General features: G+C 41.4%; 1 protein-coding gene across 6 annotated transcripts in view; it reads left to right on the forward strand.

Annotated features, from left to right (window-relative positions):
* LOC101845623 overlaps positions 1-23,903 on the forward strand; it is a 51,175-nt gene that overhangs the window by 20,717 nt on the left and 6,555 nt on the right. For 3 of the 6 annotated variants that reach the window (XM_005099996.3, XM_005099997.3, XM_005099995.3), the window contains exons 4-11: positions 1,349-3,087; positions 4,830-4,952; positions 7,565-7,979; positions 10,480-10,666; positions 11,908-12,109; positions 13,131-13,319; positions 17,375-17,629; positions 22,146-22,205. In XM_005099996.3, the coding sequence (XP_005100053.1) occupies positions 1,349-3,087; positions 4,830-4,952; positions 7,565-7,979; positions 10,480-10,666; positions 11,908-12,109; positions 13,131-13,319; positions 17,375-17,629; positions 22,146-22,205 (3,170 nt within the window). Of the gene's footprint in view, positions 1-1,348; positions 3,088-4,829; positions 4,953-7,564; positions 7,980-10,479; positions 10,667-11,907; positions 12,110-13,130; positions 13,715-17,374; positions 17,630-19,712; positions 20,095-22,145; positions 22,206-23,903 lie in introns of those variants that run through there. The other 3 variants (XR_001184920.2, XM_013083445.2, XR_004858621.1) reach the window with 3 other exon arrangements.

A 23,903-nucleotide genomic window follows, 5' to 3' on the forward strand; every position in this document is an offset into this window, starting at 1 on the left:
ACACAAAAGCTATCATTAGGAAGCTCATTCAAAGGTATAATAGTCTCTGCCACAATCCTCCATTTCAGTCACTTTTTCCACAGATTTTTGTCTGATGTTGCATGAGAAAAAGAAAACTGTTATAGTGAGACACATTTAGGGACATCTCAGAAGTTTGATATTTGAACATTTCTTTGGTGGCCTTGTGGTTAGGCTACCGGACCCGTAATCATGGGAATGCGGGTTCAGGGGTTCGAGCCTCAGCTCAGCCCTAAGTTGTGTCCTTCGGAAATGCACTTTACTCGAATTTCCCATGTGGCTCGTTCCTTTCGGAGATAGACGTTAAACTTGTAGGTCTCGCCTCTTAAATAACCTAGTAGTGTTTATAGAAGCATAAAAGCAACAACATTTTTAAAAACATTTCTTCATGTCACAAAGCAGTACAACCTATACAGTCGAAATTGTCTAATGTTGGTCATTGTTGAGGAAGAGAAAAGTGGCCGTCATACACAAGAGGGAGTCTTGCACAGTGCCATAAAAAAATGTTTAAAAATCACTAAAGTGGAAGAGGGAATTCACAATTTGTACAGGTAATTTTCTTACATTTATATAACCTACAGGTGGCTGTTAAAGCAGGTTTGACTGTCATGAATAATTTTCAGTTTTCTCCTAAAGAGTGAAGACAGAATTATATAATGTTCTAGATGAAATCAAAGTTGTATTTAGACAACAGAGTAATCTAGCCTAGCTTGCAATATCTATAGTTTCCTCGTTTCCTTTCTAGTTTTTGATTGAGAGATAGCAAGTGCCCAGTTACTTCCTTTGCTACTAGGTTAATTTTGAATCAAAAGTGATTTGAGATGTCTTATGTTGTTACAAATGATTCTAAATACAAACAAAGTATTTTGTGGGTTTTTTTGTTTAGTACAAGTATTTGAGATTGACTAATGGATGAAAAAAGATATTTTGAAAAATGTGTTCTGAAAAAAACAACAACAAAACAAACCAACAAACAAACAAACAACCTGTGCATGTCAGTTTGTCTCATTGTAAGTTTACGATCGTTTTTTCTCTGTAAGAGCCCTCCATAAGCTCAGTTGGTATCCTGCTGAACTTGAGAGCGGATTGCCCTGGTTTGAATCCCATACTGGGGGTTCTTGAAATCGGTTTGTTTTTTGGTGTTTTCAAGGCTCTCAACCCATTTGGCTTGGTCGTATCGGAGATGGATGTTAAATTCGAAGGTCCCACCTTTTAAACAATCTATTAGTGTTGGTTAGAGCGTTAAACCCAATTATTTTACTTTTACCCCAGTACGTTTTTGATCAAGATGAATCCTACCATCTCCCTTCTATTTTTCTTTCTTTGTCAGGGAGATGTGTTATTTGACCTATGATTCACCTGAAAAGCAGATTTGTTGTGGAGGTGTGCTCTTCAATCATAGAAAGTCTGTCTTCCGAGAGAATCATGAAGACGATGTCCTAGCGCCACAGTGTTGTCACGGTATTGGTTCTTTGCCAGGAGCCAAAGCTATTGGTGAACTGCAGAGTCCACCTGAGGTCGAACCCTGTGAATGGACACAGCAAAGTAAAACTCTTCCTGCTTGTTTCAAATATATTTGGGACTTAAACAAGGGCAACGCTTCTTGCTGGATCGATGACCTGTCTTTAGAATATCCTCGTCTGCTTCCCTCCTCTGAGACCGGCCAGTTGGGTTTTCACAGATGTACAAACGACCCAGACTCTCATCTGCATCTTTCTTGTGGGAGAGCAATATGCTGTAGTAGAGAAAAACGGTTTTGTTGCACAAAGTCCAGATGGCCTGACGAAGCGTTTTCCCCTGTGAACAGAGTAATAAGTGAATCTGACAAAATCAATTCTACTCTCCTGATGGGAAATATTTTCCCAAGTAATGGGTCTTCTATTCCATCTATTGAGTTAGGAACATGCGCTGGCAATATGATATCTTTTGTAGATAGTCCTTCTAGGAAAGCTAGATGCTGGCTGAAAGAGAAACAGTTTTGTGAAATCAAGTTGAAGGGTGTCAACAGCTCGGTATTGATTTGTCCTGAATCAGACCAATTCTTTTTCGGCTTACATGCAGGGTATGTTTATGTAGTTGTAGCTTCATGCCTACAAGCATTCCTCTGTCTGTTTGCCGCTTCTGTTTGGATAAAAGGAATCTTGCCTCTGGTAATGAATTCGCCAGTTTTGCGAAAGAACATATTACATGCATGCAAGACACTGAATTTCAACGCTCAATGCCTGCCCTCTGTTGATGAATCCAGTACAGAGTATTTTGATGGTTTTGTGTGTTATGATTACAGCTTTGATGTGCAAAGTTTGGCTGCTAAGGATTACCTCAAATGCTCAAAGGGTGACTTCCTTTATGAGGTTTTGTACAATTCACACCGTACTACTCCTGTGGTACAAAAGGAGTATTTTGTGAACCCAGTATTTGCCGTCGACCGTGTAGCTTCATTCCACCCACTGTTAAGCGACCGTTCTGAGCTCGGTGGTGACTTAAAGTTCTTCATTCCCTTGTCAGCAGCAGGGTTCAGGTACATTAAGGAAAGCTCTCTGGTCTCCTGCGATGGATGTGGTGCCAGGCATGAAATGAGCGAGCTCACGTCTGCACCCTCCCACCCTCGCTACCATACCCCAGCAGGATGCTGCTTTGCCAGCAAGGAGAGTGGTACCCTGCCGGACTTGCCGAAACGTCCCATCACGTTGGGCCCTCTAGCCATTTCTGCCACAGCCTCAGCAACTAATGCAACGGACCATAATGAGGATCCTCTCATTGATGAAGGTCTTGGGTTGGATGACATACAGGAAGACGGTGCTCCGTCTGCTGCACAAAGTAGTGGGCATGCAAGTGGTGGCACCACAGGGGCTATTCCATCTGCTAAGCCATTGCCATCTTCATCTTCGGTCTCATCAGCTAAGACAACATCATTATCATCAACAACATCATCATCATCATCGTCAGCATCATTATCAATGTCAGCATCATCACCCTCAGCCTCAGCCTCAGTTTCAGCATCACTGACTTCAGCTTCTCATGCAGTGGCCGGACAAGGACATGACTATGAGTCGCAGTTTGGTCAGACAGGTAAAGTCTTATGGGCAGGTGGTTGGCGAGTGCTCTGGTATAGTTTGCTCCTTCTTTTCAATCAAACATCTTTTGTCCTTATCTGTTTTCGTTCTTCAATGTGCTTGTTACTCTCTTGTAACACCTCTTATCTTTGGCACTTGTCTGATCTAATTTTGTTGCAAGTGCCATAAAATGCTTACTAAAAAACTAGTCTTCTGCTTTTGCTACGTGTTGTTCAGCCCTAAAACGGACCCTTTCAGAAAGGTATGTTGACTCTTCATTACTTTTTTTGTTAGGCGTTGTCATCCTTGGGGGTGGGTGGCTGACGGTTGCTCTGGTGTGGTTTGCCTCTTCTTTCCTATCGAACATCTGTCATTCTTATCTCCCCTTCTTCTTTTTTATGTTTGTTACTCTCTTTTAACACCTCTAATCTTCTGGCGCTCATATGACCTTATGCAGTTGCAAGCGCCGTAAAACCACTACTAAAACAAAAACATCCTTACGGCAGCCACATAAGTACGAAGCCCGCCTCAAGTCTAGGGGCGAGCCTCCAAAGTGGTCGAAAATCACTGCATTTGTGGCTGAATTGCTGCGTGTGTGGACGATGTTTCACATGGCTGGACAGGGGTTCAAAAATTTAGGCTGGCACCAAATATTTTGCCGTTGACTTCAGGTGAACGGGATGATGGGGTAAAACTTTCTCTTTTTTTTTAGAATACATATTTGACGTGAGATTCATTATACAGCATTAAATTTACCTTGAATTTGATACCTAACGTCGTGCCGATATGTTGTTGAATGAAAATTCTTAATGAAAAAAACTCTACGTCTTTTGCCGACTGTATAAATTAGAATTAACCAGACAAAATGGTGCACAATATCCCCTGACCTTATTTGTGGGTATGTGATGAAAAAATAATCTCTGGCTGAGTCTAGACTAAAGTCATGTTGACTGGCTGGTGTCCTTTGGTCTGTGTGTGTGTGTGTGTGTGTGTGTGTGTGTGTGTGTGTGTGCGTGCGTGTGTGTGCAGCCTACTTTAGACTTAAAGTTAAATATTATAAATGTAACATTGTTTTAACATGGCTCAGTCAATATGATGAAAAAAAATTGTATCTGGGATTTTCGCGAAAACGACTGCCAGTGGCCAAGTTGGACAGGGACCATTTTAGGGTAATAGTGTAATAGTTTAGGAAGAATTCAAGGTGTCATAAAACAGTGGCCGTTAGTACAGGAGACAACTAAGGAGAGATGATCACTAAGTCAGTTGCGACTGTATGTTGAAATAAAATCCTTTCTTTTCTCTGAGGGATGTTCTGCAATGAAATAAAGGAATTTTATCTGTCTTCTGGAGGGTTCAGTTGAACGTAAATATGATTCATTTCATCTTTTAAAATGAAAATTTGGTTACCTCCGACTCTTGCACTTCTTAGCAATACAGAGTGAGCATTACAGAGTGGGTGGTTGGTAGCTGCTCTGGTGTGGTTTGCTCCTGCTTTTCATCTAATATCTATCCTCTTTATCTCTCCTCCTCCTTTTTTTTGTAGGTTCGTTACTCTCTCTTCACATCTCTCCTGGTTTTTTTTGTTTGTTTGTTACTCTCTAGTCACACCTCTAATCTTCGGCACTTATATGACCTTTTTGTGTCACAAGTGCCGTATAATAACGCTTACTGAAACTATACTAACTAATCACACAGCCAAATTAGCTTGCTTCTGTTGTTTTGCTGATTGGTAATTTTCTCCTCCTTGAATTTGACCAGCGGAGAGGCAACTTCTCCAGCGCAGCCGAAGTGTGTCGAAAAGCAGCTCGGCGTCCTCGGGCTACAGCTCGGCATCCTCGGGCTACGGCTCGGAACCTGACATACAGGACAAAGTCTATCAAGGTGAGTGGTTTAGGAACAGGTACCTTTAACTTTAACAGTACTGGCTTCTGTGATGTAGTAGGTAGGTGCTTCACCATCGCATGCAGGAGACCCGAGTGGTGAGAATTTTTGTAGAGTATCTCAGTCTTTTTGGTGGGATGTTGTGTCCCTCTCAGCTTCGGTCGACCGACATCTTTTCTGATCTCTGCTTTTATATTTATTATTTCATGAAGTTGTAGACCACTGTCAGATTTTACATTTTCAGTGCATGATAAAAGTCTTTCATTATTTCTCTTTTCTTCTATTGTGCCCTGTTAAGCGGGATAGCATCTCAAATACAGTGGAACTCGGATTCAACTTGCTCAGTTTGAATGAGAACTTTGATTCAACGAAAGAAGGTGGATTCCGCGAAGTATTTTTCTTCTTTAAAATCAATAAAAATAACCCGCATTCCACGAACAATTATATCAGCAAGCTCGAATTCAAAGAGGTCGCTTCCAAGGTGAACAGCCCCAGTAGACGTGCCTTCGCTCATTTTTCTCCCACAACGAACTGTATCTATTCCCGGGAACCTTCCATTGCACCTGCATTGTGAACCATTATTCGCTTAGCCGATTGCATGCGACCAATCAGCGGCCTTCTTTCATACCAACACACACGTTGTTGACATGCGCATGTGTCTACTGTAGCGTGTGTTGGGGTCAGATGGGCGGCCTGCTCTCGTCTGACTGTGTGTGCGTGTGTCGGGGGGCACCAGCGATCCGGGCATGGAACGTCGCAGATACAAACACGTCACAGGTTCCCCCCCCCCGGCAACTGATCATTATTACAACAATAAGCTAGTCTTGACATAGGTCTACGTAATGAATTGTGCTCTGGTCTATGGAAACAAAAGTTGCTGTATGCTAGGCTCTACACAGCAACACAACTTTTTGGCAAATAATCGAGAGAACACTCGCGTGCATTTGAACAAATCGGTCTTTTTTCACACAGCTCGTAATACGCAGGCATTTCAGGCTCCACTTGTTACTTTCCTTTACTTGCTCAGTGCCTGTAATTATCTATTCAAAAACCTCATGTTTGCTATTCGTTGAGTCCAAGTTCCGCTGTATCGTAATTCAGATTTTAGGAAAAATAAAATTTTCAAAACATTTTTCAGGGCACTAGGAATGGTCACATGCCCTGTGAAAGCCTCAGAGTCATACAAATAGTTCGTGAAAAAATACACTTTCTTTTGAAAATCCAGGCATTGTTGATGGACATAGCAGAGAAAAATCAGGTTTTTGTTCCTCCTGTAAATTTGGAAAAAAACTCGAGTCGCAATAGTTGTGCTGCTATCCCGCCTATTGTGCCTTTTTGTATTCTGCTGGAATTCTTCCCCTCTTGACGGGACAGCGGAACAGCTCACAATGTCCATCCAGCCAGCTTGGGGCACAGCTTGTATATGACTGCAGATGGCGGACTTTTGTGTTATAGTTTTGAAACAGGAACATAAACAGTTTTCAGTGGGTGGTTGTTGGGTGCTCCAGTATAGTTTGCTCCTTTTTTCTTGTCAAACATGTATCGTCCTCATCTTTCCTCTTTTTGTGTTTGTTACTCTCTTTTAACACCTGTAATCTTAGACACTTTTATGACCTAATTGTGTTACAAGTACCGTAAATCTCTTACTAAAACAAAACAGTTATTTTTGATCATTCAGAGAAAAATTATATGCAGGTGGTTGGAGGGTGCCACTGGTAGGTCCTTCTTCTTTACTTTCCCTCTGTTGTTTCTGTCTGTCTGGCTTACTTCTTCCCAGCTCTATATGTGAGGTGAGCAGTCTAAGGCGGTTTTTACGCCTCCTCCCCCATCGACACATTTTAGATGATTTAGAGGGCAGGCTCAGATCCTGCCCACCATTGCCGTGGCGGGCTGAGAGAGATACAAAGTCCCAGCAGAAAGACTGAATAAAATATTACAGAAAATTTCTCCTCACACAAAAATCGAAATTGGGACTCCGGTATGCAGAGGTGAAACCACAGACAGCGGTGGTCACAACAATTTCCATCATAGTGTTTAATGTTGATCAAATGTCAAAATTTGAGCTTTCTTTTCTTTCCCCTTTTACAAAGTGACCCACAGTTCTATGGGAGATGGGCATTGATTAATTTCGATTAATTTTAAGGTTAAGGTTATTAGTATTGCAAGGGGCATTAAACCTATACAATTTTAAAGCAACCCTCTATCCTCTTGTTGTGATGTAAACCCTCAATATTTGTTGTACCACCACCTGTGGTGTAGTGGTTAGGCACTTTGCTGTTGCACGCAGGAGACGCCAGTTGAATTCTGAGTGGGAAAAAAAGTTTTTATCAAGTACCTCCTGTCTTTTTTGTGGGATATTTTATCCCTCTCTACCATAGTTTTGGCCCTGTGAGGCAGGACTGGAGACTTGTCTCCTAAATGATCTAACTTGTGTCAATGAACTCAGTGGGCGCATAAAACAACTATTTTAAAAAAAAAATTTTTTTAAGCCCTTATCAACACTTTTAAGTTATTCGAGATGCAAGACCTCCGAATTTAACATCTGTCTCCTGTAAGAAGACAGAGTGAAATGGATTAAAGCTTTCATTGCTCCAAATTTGTTGTCTCTCCAGATTGGGCTAACAATATGATCCGACCAGAGGCTTTGGAGACGAAGAAGATGACACACCTGGAGTGTGTGAGAGACACCAGCTGCGACAGAAATGACCATTTTGGCTACATCATGGCCCAGAAACTGCAGTTAGTACATCTGCCTGACGCAGTGAAAAGCCTGGAGGTGATCACTCTGCTCCGCCTCTTCTACAAGCTGGTGGTGCGCGTGGTCGTCAAGACTTCACGTGCGAGGAGCACTGGCGGTTTCATCATTGGTTCCGGATATGTTTTCTTGTGGGGGGAGAGTTCCAATGGGGACACTGAGTCGCGGCCCCAGAATGGAGCCTCCTCTTTCAAGTGGCTGAAGAAGCATGTGCCCTCTGCTTTACGGAAACTTCCCGGGGATGTATCGAGGATATACATCCAGACTCACAGGTTACTTTACTTTACTTTTCTGATCCAGCGGCCATCTGGGTTCTAGCCCTTCGACCTAAAATAACTCGCAGGTTAGTAACTTAACTCTTTACCTCCTGGAAACCGCTGGGGGCTTGTGGTAGGAGCGGGCACGAGAAGAGCTGAGTACTCGTTTCTCGTGAGAAATGCCACTAAACTACTGGCCGGTACCGAGAAGTGATACTGCTCGTTGGCTTGACATAACGAGTAACGGTAACGAAAGTGAGAGGTGTCAACGGAAAGAGCGGCACAGTGAGAAATGACACGCAGACAGTGTCACCCATCACCGTGCCGTCCTGTGTCTGAAACTGTAAGGTAGGGGGGACGATGGCGGGACTAGGCGAGTGGGGAGTTGATCAGGGCTTAGGCCTAGCCTAGGCCAAGGTCTCCCTACCTTCCTTCACCGCCTGCGCTTGCGCAACAGGGCTAACCTAGTTTAGATCCCGGCCACGGCCGGCCTTCTCGCTCAGTGAGCTTCTCGTCCAACGGCAAGAGACGAGAATTACGTCACAAGACAAGAAGCACTTCTCGGGACCGGTACCGGTCCCCGCAAGAAATAGGCCAGCATCCCGGTCTGCTCGCTCGGGAAGAAAAAGTGCTTCCCGCCCGTCTCTAGTTTGTGGTCGGATCAGCTGTGCTGATGAGCTGTTGACAGTGGCTCTGGCACATTCCTTTATGACGACTTTGAAGTGAAATTACTTTTCGGTAATTGCCAAAAAGAGGTCTCTTTTATCGGGGGTTCGTTGATCAGATAAAGAACTATCAAAATAGGTTCACTTGTTTTGATTTAATAACCAAGTTAGTGAACTTTTTGTCACTTTTAGATTTCGTACCAAAAGCGGGCTGCGACATAGTGGATTTAACCCCCCTCCCCCCTGGAGAGAAGAGGTTAAAGAATAGGCATATTTTAGCAAACTGTTCAAATCATGGGGTAGCAGCACAACCATTGTAACTCGGGTTTTTTAGAGGAGGAACAAAAAAACCAGATTTTTCACCGCAATATTCATCAATAATACGTGGTATTTCAATTTAAAGTGTATTGTCCCAAAATGGTCACATGACTCTGAGGTTTTCACAGGGCATGCACCCCTTCTCAGCACCCTGGATTTTTTTTTTTTTAAGTGATAATCACCAAAACACTGAGGTACAGTACTTGAACTGCTACCCTTGTGCTAAGCCCAAAATTTTAACTTTTTTTTCTGTTGCAGTTGTGGAATTGGTTGCATGTGCTCAAGAAATATTTTATTTTGTCGGAATTCAAATTCTGAATATATTTTTTTTTAAAGCAAAAAAAAAAAAAACGTAATCCATAATGTAGGTGCAATTGTTAAAGAATAAAACAGTTTTTTTACTCTCTCCTGAAAAATGTTGTTTTTTAGGCCTGATACATTGGGACAGCCAGCCGCTGATATGCACAGACATGCAGTGATTTGTTGAGGTGGATAGTGCAGTGAGTGAGGCCAATCATCTTAAGTCCCTGAAAATATAATCTGGTTCGCAGCATGATTTCAATGTCAAATAAAGTCAAGAGGTTCATGCGCTTGACCCTTATCCTACAAACAGTAAAAATGGTCTAAGATGGCTGCCCATTGTTGAGGACAAAAGTGGTTGCTTAGACAGGTGGAAGTTTTAGACAGTGTCATTATAATCTTTAAAACTGCAGGGGGGAAATAGGAAGTGGCCATTTGTACTTGTGATTGCCTAGGATGGCCCAAAGAGCAGTGTCGCCTGCTTAATGTGAAATGCAACTGTGCAAAGTGGAATTTCTGTTCTAATCTACGCTAGAAACTTATAAAGTACCTTACTTACGTTACCGTAAACCTCATTTTAGTCTTTTTTTTTTTTTACTTCATTGTGCATGCCTGTAAGACAATAGGTGCGCTCTAAAGACAGTAGCTATCTACTGTCTCCTGTCAGTGTTTTTGTTGGTTGCTTCTTTCCTACTTATTTCTCTGTAATCTCCTGTAAAGCCACAGAAAATATTCCACAGGGACAATAAAATATCTTATCTTATTTTATTATTTTCTTTTTCCTAAGGCACGTGATACAAAATGATAAAGAAGTGTCTAATACTTTTTTTTTGCAACTTACTTCTCTGTAATTTCCTTTAACCTTTTGAGTCCTGACCTACTGATGCTATCATGCCCCTCTGCCTGAGCTCCTGAGTGGTATATTACTGACATTCTTATGATCAACAGAATCACATTCCATAACCCTTTCATGGTGGTCCTCGTCATTACTAGTATTTTATGCCAAAAGACGTTTAAAATAACCTGTAATGTCCTGTGTAGTAAACACTTTTTCCCACGCGTGTTTTGTCCCAGATGGGCCGGTTTTGGGGATAGGGTCTCGCTCACCGCTGTACAGATGGCAAGGCGTACAAGCAGTTTTACACGCCACCAGTGGCGAGGGCTCAGGGGTTAAAGCCACAGAAAATTTCCCACAGAGACAGTAATGTATTATATCTTATCTTTCTCCTTAGGCATGTGGTGCAAAACAACAAAGAAGCTTCTGATACCAAAGTGGAGTTCCAGTTCTTCCATGGAAGTCGTAAGAACGTCATCTCCATCTCTGGCGAAGAAGTGCTGCACAGCAAAGTACCGGGGGACGACACCTCTATTTTGGTGTGTCGAACACGCGATGTGCAGCTGTGTGTGAATGTGAACAGGGTGAGGTTCCATTTTCTGTTCTTATTGTTGTTAAAGTTTAATATAAGTAAAGTTGTTGTTGTTGATGTGGGAGGTTGGAGAGTGATACTGAGCAGCTGTTTATGTATGTGAACAGAGTTAGATTGCTTTTCTGTTTTAGTTGCTGAAGTATAAATATGAAAACAATCAGGAAAAGACGAATGCAGTTTCTGGGACATTTGAATAGACATAAAGGCGGTGAACATCTGGCACTCACTGGTAAAACTGAAGGCAAACAAAGCAGGGGTAGACCCAGAGCAACTTATACCAAGAGCTTAAACAGATGGGTGAAGGGGAAAGATAATGATAATATAATAGCTTTGTTGAGAGCATCCGAGCAAAGGAATGAATGGAGAACCATGATTATTGATGTCTGTCGCAGATCTGGCACTTTCTAATGATAATGATTGATGAAAGTTAAGTTTTTGTGATTATGGTACTAATGCTGACGTTTTTTTTCTCTCCAGACTATTTTAATTTTGCCACAAATTTTATTTTTGCCTTTGGTAGTGGTGATAGTGGTACTGATGTTAATGTTTTTGTTTTTAATTGTCTTGCAGGCGTTTTTAAATTTTTATTTTGTTACTGTTTTTGTTGTTGGTAGCGGTGGTATTGTGTTGTAGTTTTGGTTACTGTTGTTATCATTGTCAGGTCATAATAATACATTATTGCAGTGCAAGACGTTTTGTGCCCACTCTTACACACATACAAAGATGTGCTCAACAGCAAGCTCTATGCCATTTCCAATCTGCAATATTACCTCAACAGACCTTTTAGCATTTTGAAACAATTTCAACTTCCTGGAAAGCATACAGTGTAAGCTGCCATTCAGGCTCTAAGAATCCAACATACAGACAAGATCTTTGGCCATCTATAGCGGAGTACGCATTCACACTCGGATGAAGTTAGGAAAATTTGTTTAAAGTGCCCTTCCCAAGGACATAATATTGGACTGAGCTGTACCTCGGACCCCCAAACCAGCAACGTCACGATAATGAGTCCGTTAGCCACAAGACTAGCGACACCTGTTCTTGGGGAAGTTGGAGCAGTGTCTCTGAACTTATTGACCCGCATCTGTGGTGTGGTGGTTAAGTGGTCTACTGTTGCACGCTGGGGATCAGAGTTTTATTTCCGAGTGGGTAGAAATTTTTAATGTGTGTCTTGGTGGTGAAGCACGTCTTCTACAAACAATAATTCGACTGCTTTCATATTTTTCACAACAGTGGCGACAAGAGTTTTTGGATTATGCTGCAAATTTGCCGGCACATGATAAAGAGGCGATGATGAGGACTGTTCTGACCGTCTCCCACCCTCACGGTGCCCCCATGGTTGTGTCCCATGGTATAGCAGACGAGAGGCTGTACACAACAGAAGAAATGCCAGATGGACGCTCAAGAGTCGTACAAATTCCTGCAGAAAGAGCATGTACGTTTCATCTGTACTTAACATTAAGTTAGAAATAAACAAATAGCATTTCTATAGCACATATATTCCAGCCCATCAAGAAGCTCTATGCGTTTTATAATCTATCATTTCCTCAGCAGACCCTAGAATACTCAGAAACATCCTCGGCTTCCCAGGAATCACACAGTGCAAGCAGCCGATTAAGCACTCAATTACTCTCAGGTCTGCTTTGAAAATCTTGAATTTACTGCATGTAGAAATATTGTGTGTCTCAAGGGTTTGGAGAAGGTTTCTTTGCCAGGCCTATGTCCACCATCTTGACCAACCATGTGGGTAGAGTCTGTTTTTGCTTTTGGAAAGTTGGCAGCTATGTAGCTAATTAAACAAATTTTTTTTTAAATTTTTCGTTTGGTAAGTACTTTACAGCGCTTGCAACTTCATAAGTTCATATCAGCATGTGGGACACGTAAAGGATTTTCAGCTTAGTAGGAATTAATTTTGAATTTCGCTTGGGTGACGGTTTAAGTCTACTCTTATTGATTTTATTGGATTTTAGGACCACAAAAGGATCTTTAACAAGCGCAACTTGCACATACGACCTTCAAGATATTTTTGCTCTTATCAAAGAAGGCATGGTATTAGATCTTACTTACCATAAGATCAGCGGTGTGGCTAAAGGACAGCAGTTAGAAGGATCCAAGGAGTAGCAGTAGAAAGGCTGCAGAAAGAGTCAAGAGCCCAAATCTGGGGGGGGGCAAAGAGGGGGGCGTGGGGGTGCAGAGGGGTAAGAAAGTGGAGACAAATGCAGACTACAGAACATGGTAGAGAGCAGGAAAGGAGGTGAAAACAGAAAATTCTTTAGAGAAGAAAATTTTCCATCTCTGTCGGGTTTCGAACGCCGCACCCAACTGAATGGGAGGCGAATACTACAAGAGGCCCCCTTTGTGAAGGTGTTTTTGTTTTGTTACAGGTGTCTTTGTGTCTTGTGTCATGTGGTCAATGAAGACCGAAATGAAGATCAAGATTTGTTTTATGTGCTCAGTGTCAAGCTCTGGCATGGTGTGGAAGATTTTGGCTTACACGGCGTGCACATGTGAGGGAAGCAGTGGGGCTGCGATTCTCCGCTACCAAAAGACGGGCGTGGATGCTGGAGGCAGGGACATTCTGGAGCTTGGAGTGTGGATGCACAGTGGAGTCGACAAGAACGGATGTGGGGTTTCTGTTCTCAAAGGTATCGAAGTGCGGCGTTCTCAGGATTTTCTTGCCTAGTTGTCCTCCTCTGAGCATAGTCTCCGTGCGCACGATGCACAGGATCCCAGTAGGCTTCTCTTCCTGTATCGGGGAACATAAGCCGGAAGTTTTCCCCCCATTGTCAAAACTTACGAATTTTTTTACTCAGCTGTACCTACACCTGTGTGGTGTGTTGTGGAGAAGGCAGAGGTAGGGAAATAACCCACAGTCATGCTCAGATAACTTGAACCCGAAAAATGTGAATTCACGAGTAGTTCAAACTATATGCCTTTCTCTGAGTGAACTGCTATAATTTCTTTATATCGGAAAAACTTGTTTTCTCGAACACTCACACGGATGTGTTCTACAGAGTTGAATTCTCGCACATATGAAAAGGTAATGTTCTGTCCAAAAAAGAAAAACACTGAAGGTACCTCTCATATGAACTAACCATTAAAACTATGAGTGTCTTTCATCCTTGTTTTGTTATTTTAACTCACTTGCGACTGGGCCCTTTCACCAGTCACAAAAGTTGAAGACTGGCGTTTTTGGGGGTATTTCAATAAATCACCACAACTCTCAGAATTACCCTATTATAATCATTTTTTGACACAGTAAAGTAACATTCAAGCTTAATCTAATACAAAAATTTAAAGTTGTCTAAGTCTAATACTTTAATTTGTATGATTTTTTAAAAATTGGCATGAATTTGATTTTCCGAAAAATTTCCAGAGACGTGACAAGTAGAATGAAATTCACTGCAACAACAAAAATAAAAGTTCAAAGTGTTCTGGTTTGATTTGTATACATGTGCGAGTGTTTGGTGAAAATATAAAAGTTGGTCTGTGCATTGATTCAGACTCATACACTGAATTACATGAGACAGATGTACGGCACGACATTGTGATTTCGTTGCGCGAAAAACAACACCGGTACTAGTGCTAGATCTAGCCCTAGAACTACGACTCGGGCCGTGTTCGGGTACATATCCAGGATCCTAACTATAAGACACATCATATTCTGAGACACTAGAACTAGTAAAACACACAGAAGTATAGAAAACGGCGAAATTATGTGATTCTTGTTCATGCGACTTCTTCGACCGTTACTACGACGCGACTGTCGGATTACTATCAGCTGTATAGAAAAAAACAAAGTGCGAGTTCCGATCTGTTCAACCCCAGTTGGGGTCACTGTCCTTCACCTTCAATAACTTAAAAACTACCGGCCCCTGAGATACGAAACGAAGTCTAAGTAGCTCAGGCTTGGCCAAACAAGGGTACGAGGCGGGTCTCGCGATCCGTGCGTGATTTGTAGAGCGAAAAAAAAATTCCGGAAGTTGGCCACGCAGGGCTTGTGAGACCCGTCGCGAGCGTCGCGGCGGGGGTCACGCAACTGTTGTGTGACCCATCTGAAGTGAGTTAATCATGCTGAAGTAAGCAGTTTTTCCACAGTTTTTAACACTAACAGGTCTTCTTAGTCTTCTCTTTCACGACTACTGTCTTGTCGCTTGTGTGTTGTCTTTGTTTTTGCTGTCTCTCCATCATTTGCATTGCTGTTGACACCTACCGGACCGCGGACGAATATAATTGTGAGGCCGGACTGCTTCCCCAGAACTGCAGACGAGAATGCTTGCAAGCAAAATGACCTAGATCTAAACAAATGCCTGTACATGTTTCTCGTAACATATTTATGTTTTCGTTAACCCAGTGATTGGTTACGTTTAGTTATTTTGCTTCTGATTTCTGGTAAGTAAATGTAGAAAGCAGTCAAATTAGTTTAGAAAAAGTATTTCACCAAACCTGAGGTGCTTGACGAAATTCATATGAACACAAACAGTGTTGACTTGTGCAATGAACTGCATTATTTGGATCAAGAGTCTTCAAATCGAGGAGAAAGTGATAACAGATAGATCTAGAACCAGTTATCATTGATTGAGGGGCAATTTACTTTGTAAGTAGATCTAGATCTAATCTTTTATCCTGTTAGGAACTGACTGTGGACAAAGGTTACTATTACATAATTGATTACACATAAATTACTCCAGTCAAAATATTTTTTCAATAAAAATGTAATTGAGCATAGGGGAGCACATTTCTTAATAGTTTGGTGAAGTTTCATGTCTGTAACTTTGCTAGGGGCTGAGATATTCACATTAGAGCAACACATATCTCGCATAGTCAGAAAGCAGGCAGCAGCTCTGGTGTTGGGAAACTGAAAGCCAAGTGTGAGGCTGGTCCTGTAGGTGTTAATAGAGCAGTCTCCTTCTTCTTCTTCTCTTTAGTAATCCATTGAAACAATTGAATTTCTCACAGTGTTCTCAGTTTGTGCAATGCCATGTGTTAAACCTTTTTTCATCTCACCTCTATCTTTCATAGAATTTCATTTTTATTCATTTGATTCTTTTTCTCTGTGCACATTGCTTTCTTTTTTATATTGTACTTATATTGATTTTATTTTATTTTATAAGTGAAAAGTGTACTTTTACGTATCTGTCTATCTTTATACAGGTCGGGCAGGGGGAGCAGTGCATGTGTGTGTGTACATGTGTGTGCTATGTGTGTATATGCACAAGTGTGTGCAATGTTTGTATGCATACATACGTGTGCAATGTTTGTATGCATACCTGTGTGTGCTATATGTGTATGTGTACATGTGTGTGCTATGTGCGGGTGTGTACATTGTGTGCTGTGTGCAAATGTGTGCTATGTGCAGGTGTGTACATGGTGTGCTATGTGCAAATATGTACATGTGTGTGCTATGTGCATATGCATACATGTGTGTGCTATATGCGTATTTGTACATGTGTGTGCTATGTGCAAATATGTACTTGTGTGTGCTATGTGTGTATGCATACATGTGTGTGCTATATGCATATTTGTACATGTGTGTGCTATGTGCAAATGTGTACATGTGTGTGCTATGTTTGTATGTGTAAGGAGTTGGCAGTGATGGAATATGGAAGGAGTGAGCGGATGATGGAAGAAGTGAGCTGTAAAGCAGTGTGGAAAGAGATAAAGCCTGCTGTGTCTGCGTGAAGGGTGAGCTTGATTGTATCCTGTGAAATGCAGGTGATCAGGTGAGAGCTTTCGTAGAGATGATACAAATAAACAAGTCTTATTTTTACCTATTTTTTTCCTATTGGCATAAAAGGAAAAGTGACGCCAATGAACGCTCAAGAAGAGTGTTTGGTTATCTTCAGAAAAGCACCGTTAAAAAATCAGACCAAAATATTCTTTCAGCAGTAGGAATGGAAGCACTTTGTGGATATATAAGAAAATTGCCTTACACACTTTAGCTCTTGACTAGCATCTGAGGTTTACAAGCTCTTTGCCATTGTCTCTCTGGATCAAAAGGAGCATTCTCTCTCTCAAACAAAAAACCCCTTAAACAAAAGGGAACTGCAGCAACTACACGAAAATCTCACTCGTATCCATATTGAAAAAAGTGCTGGCTATATTTGCACTGAATGGGCTTCACTTTCTCCAAGATCAGATGTACACAAGTTAGCAGTAGTGTGGGTGTTTTTTTAGCAGGGAAGTCAACAGTAGACACGATGCTCTCCTTACAACAGCTGTAGGAGAAATACAGAGAGCAGACCCAAATTATTGTTGTACATTTTTTTTTCAACAACCATACAAAGACGACTGGACTGTCGTAGAGGACTATCTAAATCATATCTACCAACTGAAAGTCCCCCCATACTATTCAGATCATCCTGTCTTTCCGTGATTGAAATTCCCAGGATACTTTTGCTGCAGTCATATATGGCTAAAACACCTTCACCACTTGGACGATGGAAGAGTTGGATAAGACTAGCTCATTTGCCATTATATCAAGTCTCGCTTTATCTCATCTTATCTCGTCTTGTTTCAATTCATATTGCAGTTTGCCTGCTATCAGATATCAAACAAAGGTCTCTAAAAAACTCTTGTCTGGAGACAACAATCACTTGCCAGGAAACAAACAACAAACACTTGCCAGCAAACAATGTGGTCTTATATTTCCCTTTGTGTCACATTGTAGCTTGTTTCCTCATCATAACTTATATTGCAGTCTGCCAAGCTTCAGATTTCGAAATTCTCCGTCAAAGACTGATCAGTGAGAGGAACAAGAGACAGACCTCGGGTTCATCCTCATCAGGCAGCTCCTCCAACCCTCAGCGACCTGTGAAACTGAGCGTGAACGGAATGAACAACCCAAACTTTGTGCTTTATCGCACCCGACTCGAGACGTACTCAACTTTCCCGGAGCATGTCAAACAGTTCCTGAACCCTAAAGATCTTGCTTTCGCAGGATTCTTCTTTGCAGGTTTGTTCCTAGTATGTGAAAGCTAGAAAGCTGTGACTTCAAAAAAAAGAATACCTTATTTCGTCTTCTACTTCTTTGTACACACTAGTGTGCTTCACCCCCCCCCCCCCCCCTCTTTATTTCTGTTAGTCTTTTATTCCGCCCCCCCCCCCTTCCTCTCTTTCTCATCTTTCTGTCTATTTCCTTTTCTCATTCTCCCTGTATCATCCTCTCGTTCTACTTTTCTTTCCATTCTGGTATTCCTTTTGTTTTTTGGGGGGGGGTTTTCTTTCGCTCTCAAAAGTCTCTCCCTCCCTCCACCCATCACTATCCCCTCTCCCTCCCTCCTTCCAAACGTCCATCCCTACCCCCACCCTCTCTATCTCGTAACTGAAGTGCGGATAGATTTAGTTTAGAAACATGAACGAACAGAGATTTTTTAACCTCATTTATACGTCTGTGTCAATGGATGGACATTTCGACCCGTTCAAAGCTAAGTCACCTGCCTCAGAGAAAAAGATACGTTTTTATATATATTTGTCTCAGCCTCTTGTGTATGTCTATAAATGGATCATTGCTGATCAGTTTTTAACCTGGGTGTGATGCAAGACAGCCTGCACTCATTATTAACTTCACTTTCCCCTGTTTTTGCCAGTGTTTTTGAAATTATAAGTAGGCACGGATGTTCTTTTGTTGTTGTTTTTTTTCCAGCTTGACCCCTGATATCTCCTTCCCTTTCGAGTGAAGAAACAATTTTTATAGGATCCCGTGAATGATAGTACTTTAGATTGGTTAAACAAAATTTTTTTTATGTTCCTGTGAGCTGTGAATCTGAGAGTCTTGCTTGATCAATTCCGCTCCTGTGTATTATCATTGTAAAGAGAGAACAGTCTTTGGAGACTTTTTCTATGGGCATGAGCCTGCCATAAGATAATTATACCTTGACAAAATTATACAGAGACACAAAATTATACAGAGAAACAAATTTAAACAGAGAAGACTCAAGAAAGAGTCAATAGATTGAAAGATGATATGAAAACGGTGTCATGATTTAACTGACCTCAGTAGAGACTATCTCTTGAATTTTTTTTTTCTGCCACTTTCAGCCGAGTTGAGCCAGATAGGGTTAAGACATAAAGAGTCCTTTAGAAGCATCTTTGCTGTTTTAAAGGTTTCCTTTGCTGTAGATGAGCAGTGTGTGGTTGGGTCACTTTTTTTGTCTGTTACTGTGATGTGCTTATGTCTTGCAGCACCTCAGAAAGAAATGTAGCTCAAGTATTCAGTAATAATCCTGAAAGAGATGAACATGAAAACATGGATGACTCTGAAATACAGTGGAGTCCGCTCAAACCAAAATCTGCAGGACCGTAGGATTTTGTTCAGTTTATACAGATTTTTGTTTAAGTGATGTTCCTCAAGAATCCCTTTAAGCACCATAAATAGGTCAGCAGGTCAGCACAGCAGGACCTAAATGATGGCTTCCCAGAACGGAATTATTTCAGTTATTTTCAGAGGTTCAGGGGGTGTAGCAAACAAATTGCTTTTGCTTTTGATCTAATGGATGTATTTCAATGAAATTTCACATACAAAGACCTAGGTTGTCGGCGTCTAAATTTAGAGTGGAATGTTCTTATTTCTAAGCCTAACTTAAGGCGGATGTGTCAGGCCGCCAGAAGCCGGTATGGCTCTACAGCAGGAAAGCCTGTAAAAGCCGGTGTGGCAATGTGATGGGAAGGCCAGTTTAATTAAGCGGGTATGGGTCAAAAAGGGATAAAGGGAAAAAATCAAGGATTTCATTCTCTTTCAATTTACTGCTGTTTTCAGATTATTCGTGTTTGGTTCAAGCGGGCTCAATTGTATGTGGAAACATGGATGACTCTGATTTGTTTGGTTATTTATTTGTGTCTGTGAAAATGTGGATGTCTCTGAATTATGTAGTTATAATATTCCTTAATGAAGAGGGTAGTGATTAACCCATCAAAAAAGTTGTGAGAAAAGAAACTGACATGAGGCAATTTTCTAGCTAAATATTTTGAACAACTTATAATTCTGATCCTCATCATTTTGACTGGTAAGGAGATGTAATAGTGACTGTCATTTCCAGATCCTTCAGCTTGAAGACCTGTTTTGGCTCTTTCTGGCTGATAAAATTGTCTGTGGATCTGAAACGATGGTGGTGTATCTGTCTTCCACAAATACTTCCTGCTTCAGAAGGCGGAGGTCCGAACACCATAAGGTCCCCCAGCGAATCTGTCCATTGCCTGCCATGCAGCAATCTTTTTCTTACTATGTGCCTTAAACCATGGCATCAACAAGAAATGGAGAGGCTACAACAGAAACAGAGAATCAACTGGTCTTTCAAAGGACTTGATCCAGGGATGGGATTCGGAGGTCGAATTTTTTTACTTCAGTGGGTCCCACATCTGAAAGGTCCCTTCAGGCTGCTGGCTCGCCTCCGACACAACCTTTCTGTTGGGTTGAAGCAGGTGGTGGTAGCTCTTGCTGTTCTGTTTGTATTTGGTTTTTTTCTTTCCCTATTATTTCTATGTATGCAGTATTGTTCTAGCATTTGATTGTGAACTGATAAATTATTTTGATGTGATGTTTGCCCCTGCGATGTCTCTTCACTTAGAACAGTGTTTACCGACTCGGACATTGTAGGGTACTCTGCTAGCTCAGTTGGTATCATGCTGGACTATAGAGCGGGTGGCCCGGGTTCGAATCCCAAACTAGGTCATTTTGGGGAGTTTTCAAGGCTGTCAACCCATTTGGCACAGTCCTATCAGAGACAGGCGTGAAATTCAGAGGTCCCGTCTCTGAAATAACCTAATATTTTTTTATAAAGGCATCAAACCCAAAAAATATTGGATGGTATATCCTACTAGAAGGCACTTGGTAATTTTGGTGGGCGGTGGGGATCACCCGGGCAGTGACAGGTGTTATTTTATGCTCCCTTTTGAAATACATGTAGGTGGATGGTACCGAAACGTTAACCTCTTAAAGGTGGCAAAGGGGGGTTGGCTATACTGAGGTTGACAGGCACTGGCTCAGAGAGCTGCAGTGGTCTCTATACTGCCTGTGGTTTGGAAGTTAGACTGGAGACTTCCTGTGAACTGGCCTCTGTGGTGTATGGTTTGGCGCTTCACTGTCGCACATGGGAGACCCGAGTTTGATTCCCGAGTGGGTAGAATTTTTATCAAGTATCTCAGTCTCTCTGCTGGTATGTTGTATCCCTCGCAGCCTGGGTTGGCCCTAACAGGCAGGGCCAATAGCCCACCTCCTGTTAATGGAGGGCGTAAAAATACACAAACATTAAATTTTAAAATAATTTTTTTAACTTCGTGTGAAATTTAACACAGATTTTACATATAGGGAAAAAACAGAAGATAAAGAAATTCTTCTCATACCACACTACATTGCCACTAGCGTCTGTGGTGTAATGGTCAGCCTCTTCGCCTTCCTCGAGTGGGGAAGTTATTTTGTCATGTGTCTCCATCTGGTGGGGGGGGGGGGGGGGGATGCTGCATCTCTCTTTGCCTGGGGTGTATGGTATTTTCTTTCTTCCCATTTATTTCCGAAATAGAATGATAATAATGGCAATAATGTCGTCCTTTCTTTGGATTGTTATTTGGTGACTGCTGTCTGTGGTGTAGCGATTAGGCACTTCTCCGTCATTCACAGGAGGTCCATGTTCGAATCCCAAGTGGGGAGAATTGTCATGGAATACCTCGGTCTTTCTACCTCCTAAATGATCTAGTGTCTGTGGAGGCGAAAAACTTCTACAATTGCATTTTGTTGTTGTAGTTATTTGGCTGTTTAATTTCATCAACTATATTTGACCTCCGAAAGTTGACTTTGTAAAAGAAAACCACTAATGTGTGATCGGAATCTGAATCTGATGTAAAGTCACTTTTTGACAGTGAATTCTTTTCAGTAATTGAACACGAATTAAGTAGTTGTATGGCATTGGAGTGAAAACAATGAAAACAATCTGGTTTAGAACAAATTTAACCTTTGAAGAGAATGCAGTGAGTTTTATTTATTTGTATCTTAATTATATTGTCTAGCATAGCAGAATGAATTGAAAATGGAAATTTTTTGGTGTATGAAATTTCACTATGTATGTGTTTAAAATGCAAAGAATGTAATATACATATATACAAAATATAATTCGGGACTTGAAAAGCTGTTCACTATGTGCATGTTAGCCATGTGCGTGGTAGGATGTATTTTGAAGTACTTTATTTTATGGATGCGAGAGAACTGGTGTCTGTGGTGAAGCAACTAGGCTATCACTCGCAGGAGACCCGATTTCAATTCTCGGGTGGGGAGAAATTTTATCGAGTATCTCGGTCTTTCTGCTGGGATGTTTGTTGCCTTCTTAGCTTGGATAGGCCCTGACAAATGATCTGAACTATGTGGATAGAGATGTAAGAAAAACGACATTCATTTATTTTCTTTTTTTTTTTTTTTTTTTCCCCAATTTTTAATATCAAGATTTGTCAGTTTGTTACCTTGTCAGTATTCTACTCCTCAGGGTATCAGGACTGTGTGCGATGCTTCTGCTGTGGCCTTGGCCTTAGAAGTTGGCGACCAGGTAAATATTACAATTGGTCACTGTCTATGAAAATGTCTTCTACTTTATTGTTGATAGCCCTCTGATGTAGTGTACTACTTCATGGATGGTTGGCAGGTGCTATATGGTGTGGTTTGATCCTTTTTTCCTGTCAAATATTTATCATCCTTGTCTCTGCGCCTTCCTTTCTTTGTATGTCACTCTCTGGTAACTGTGGGTGGCTGGAGGGTGCCACTGGTAGGGCCTACTTCTTTACTTTCCCTCTATTGTGTCTGTTTGTCTGTCTTACTTTTTCCCAGCACTAAATGACCATTATTGTGTCAATGTGCTTCTCTATACTAAATCAAACAAATGTCTAGTAACTAGTGCTGGCCCCATTCAATTCTACTATTCAACCCTCCTGACATTTGCGCAATTCACAACTATTCAAAACATGGCAGAGCCATTAGCCATTCGAAGGCTTTATGATTTTTTTTTTGGTTAAGGGATTTTTGTCTCAAAGCACGTAGTAAAATTAGAGCATGATATAACATAATCAAAACTCGCTGAGGTCATTTCAACAATGTGTTGGAGTTGATGATTACGGGACGGAACGATAAGGGGAGCTGACAGAAGTTATAAAAATGCCTCTAAGAGGCACAAGTCACGCCTTGAATAACCATTGCTTGCCGCCTTGCTCGAAATTCAAAGCATTAGGCTCAGTAGTCACACCATGAATAACTCAAAGGACCATCATTTTGTAACACAGTGGGTGGTTTTTCATAGGCTGGCACACGGAGCTCCCCGTGCAATATTAAAAATTGAACGCATTAGTCTATACCATAATGATGCGAATGTTGATGTTTCATCGAAATGGCTCATCACTACCAGTAACGCCTAATCTTCGGCAGTTGTATGACCTAATTGTGCTGAAAGTGCCATAAAACGGATACATACTAATTCTACTACCTCTACCATGTGGATGGTTGCTGGCTGGCGGTGCTGTAGTCTACTCCCTCTACTTCTTGCCAGTGTTTCTGTTTGTTCACACTGTCACCCTGATCTGGACTTGATTATAAATAGGACTTTTATCTCACTGACTGTCTGGAAATTATTGTGAGGCAAAAAAGTCACTGTGATTTGGTGGGGGGGGGGGGGGGGGGGATTTGTTTTTTTCTGGTGAGCGATAATTTTATGTTTGATCTGACCTCTAACGTTTCATGTTTGGTCATGGGTGGTTGGAGGGTGCCTCTGGTAGGTATTACTTATTTACTTTCCCTCTGTTGTTTTTTTTTCTATCTGTCTTACTTTTTCCCAGCACTAAATAACCATTGTTGTGTTGATGTGCTTGTCTTTACAAAAGAACAACAACAAAATATTTTTAAAAAACCTAAACATGCTTAATCTGACTTTTATGATCTTTCATGTTTGATCTGACCTTTCATGAGATCTTTCATGTTTGATCTGACCTTTCATGAGATCTTTCATGTTTGATCTGACCTTTCATGAGATCTTTCATGTTTGATCTGACCTTTCGTGAGATCTTTCATGTTTGATCTGACCTTTCATGAGATCGTTCATGTTTGATTTGACCTCCATAGCTGACAACCCCAGTACATAAAAAAATGTTTGAGGGATAGGGTATGGAAGTCCGTTTCATGTTGGAAAATACATATTCTCTGTTTACTAATATTAGTATTGCTGCTCCCCACGGATTTGCTGATGCTGAAAAAATTATGA

Source organism: Aplysia californica, unplaced genomic scaffold (genome assembly GCF_000002075.1).
Source record: "Aplysia californica isolate F4 #8 unplaced genomic scaffold, AplCal3.0 scaffold00232, whole genome shotgun sequence".
In the NCBI taxonomy this organism is placed as follows: domain Eukaryota; kingdom Metazoa; phylum Mollusca; class Gastropoda; order Aplysiida; family Aplysiidae; genus Aplysia; species Aplysia californica.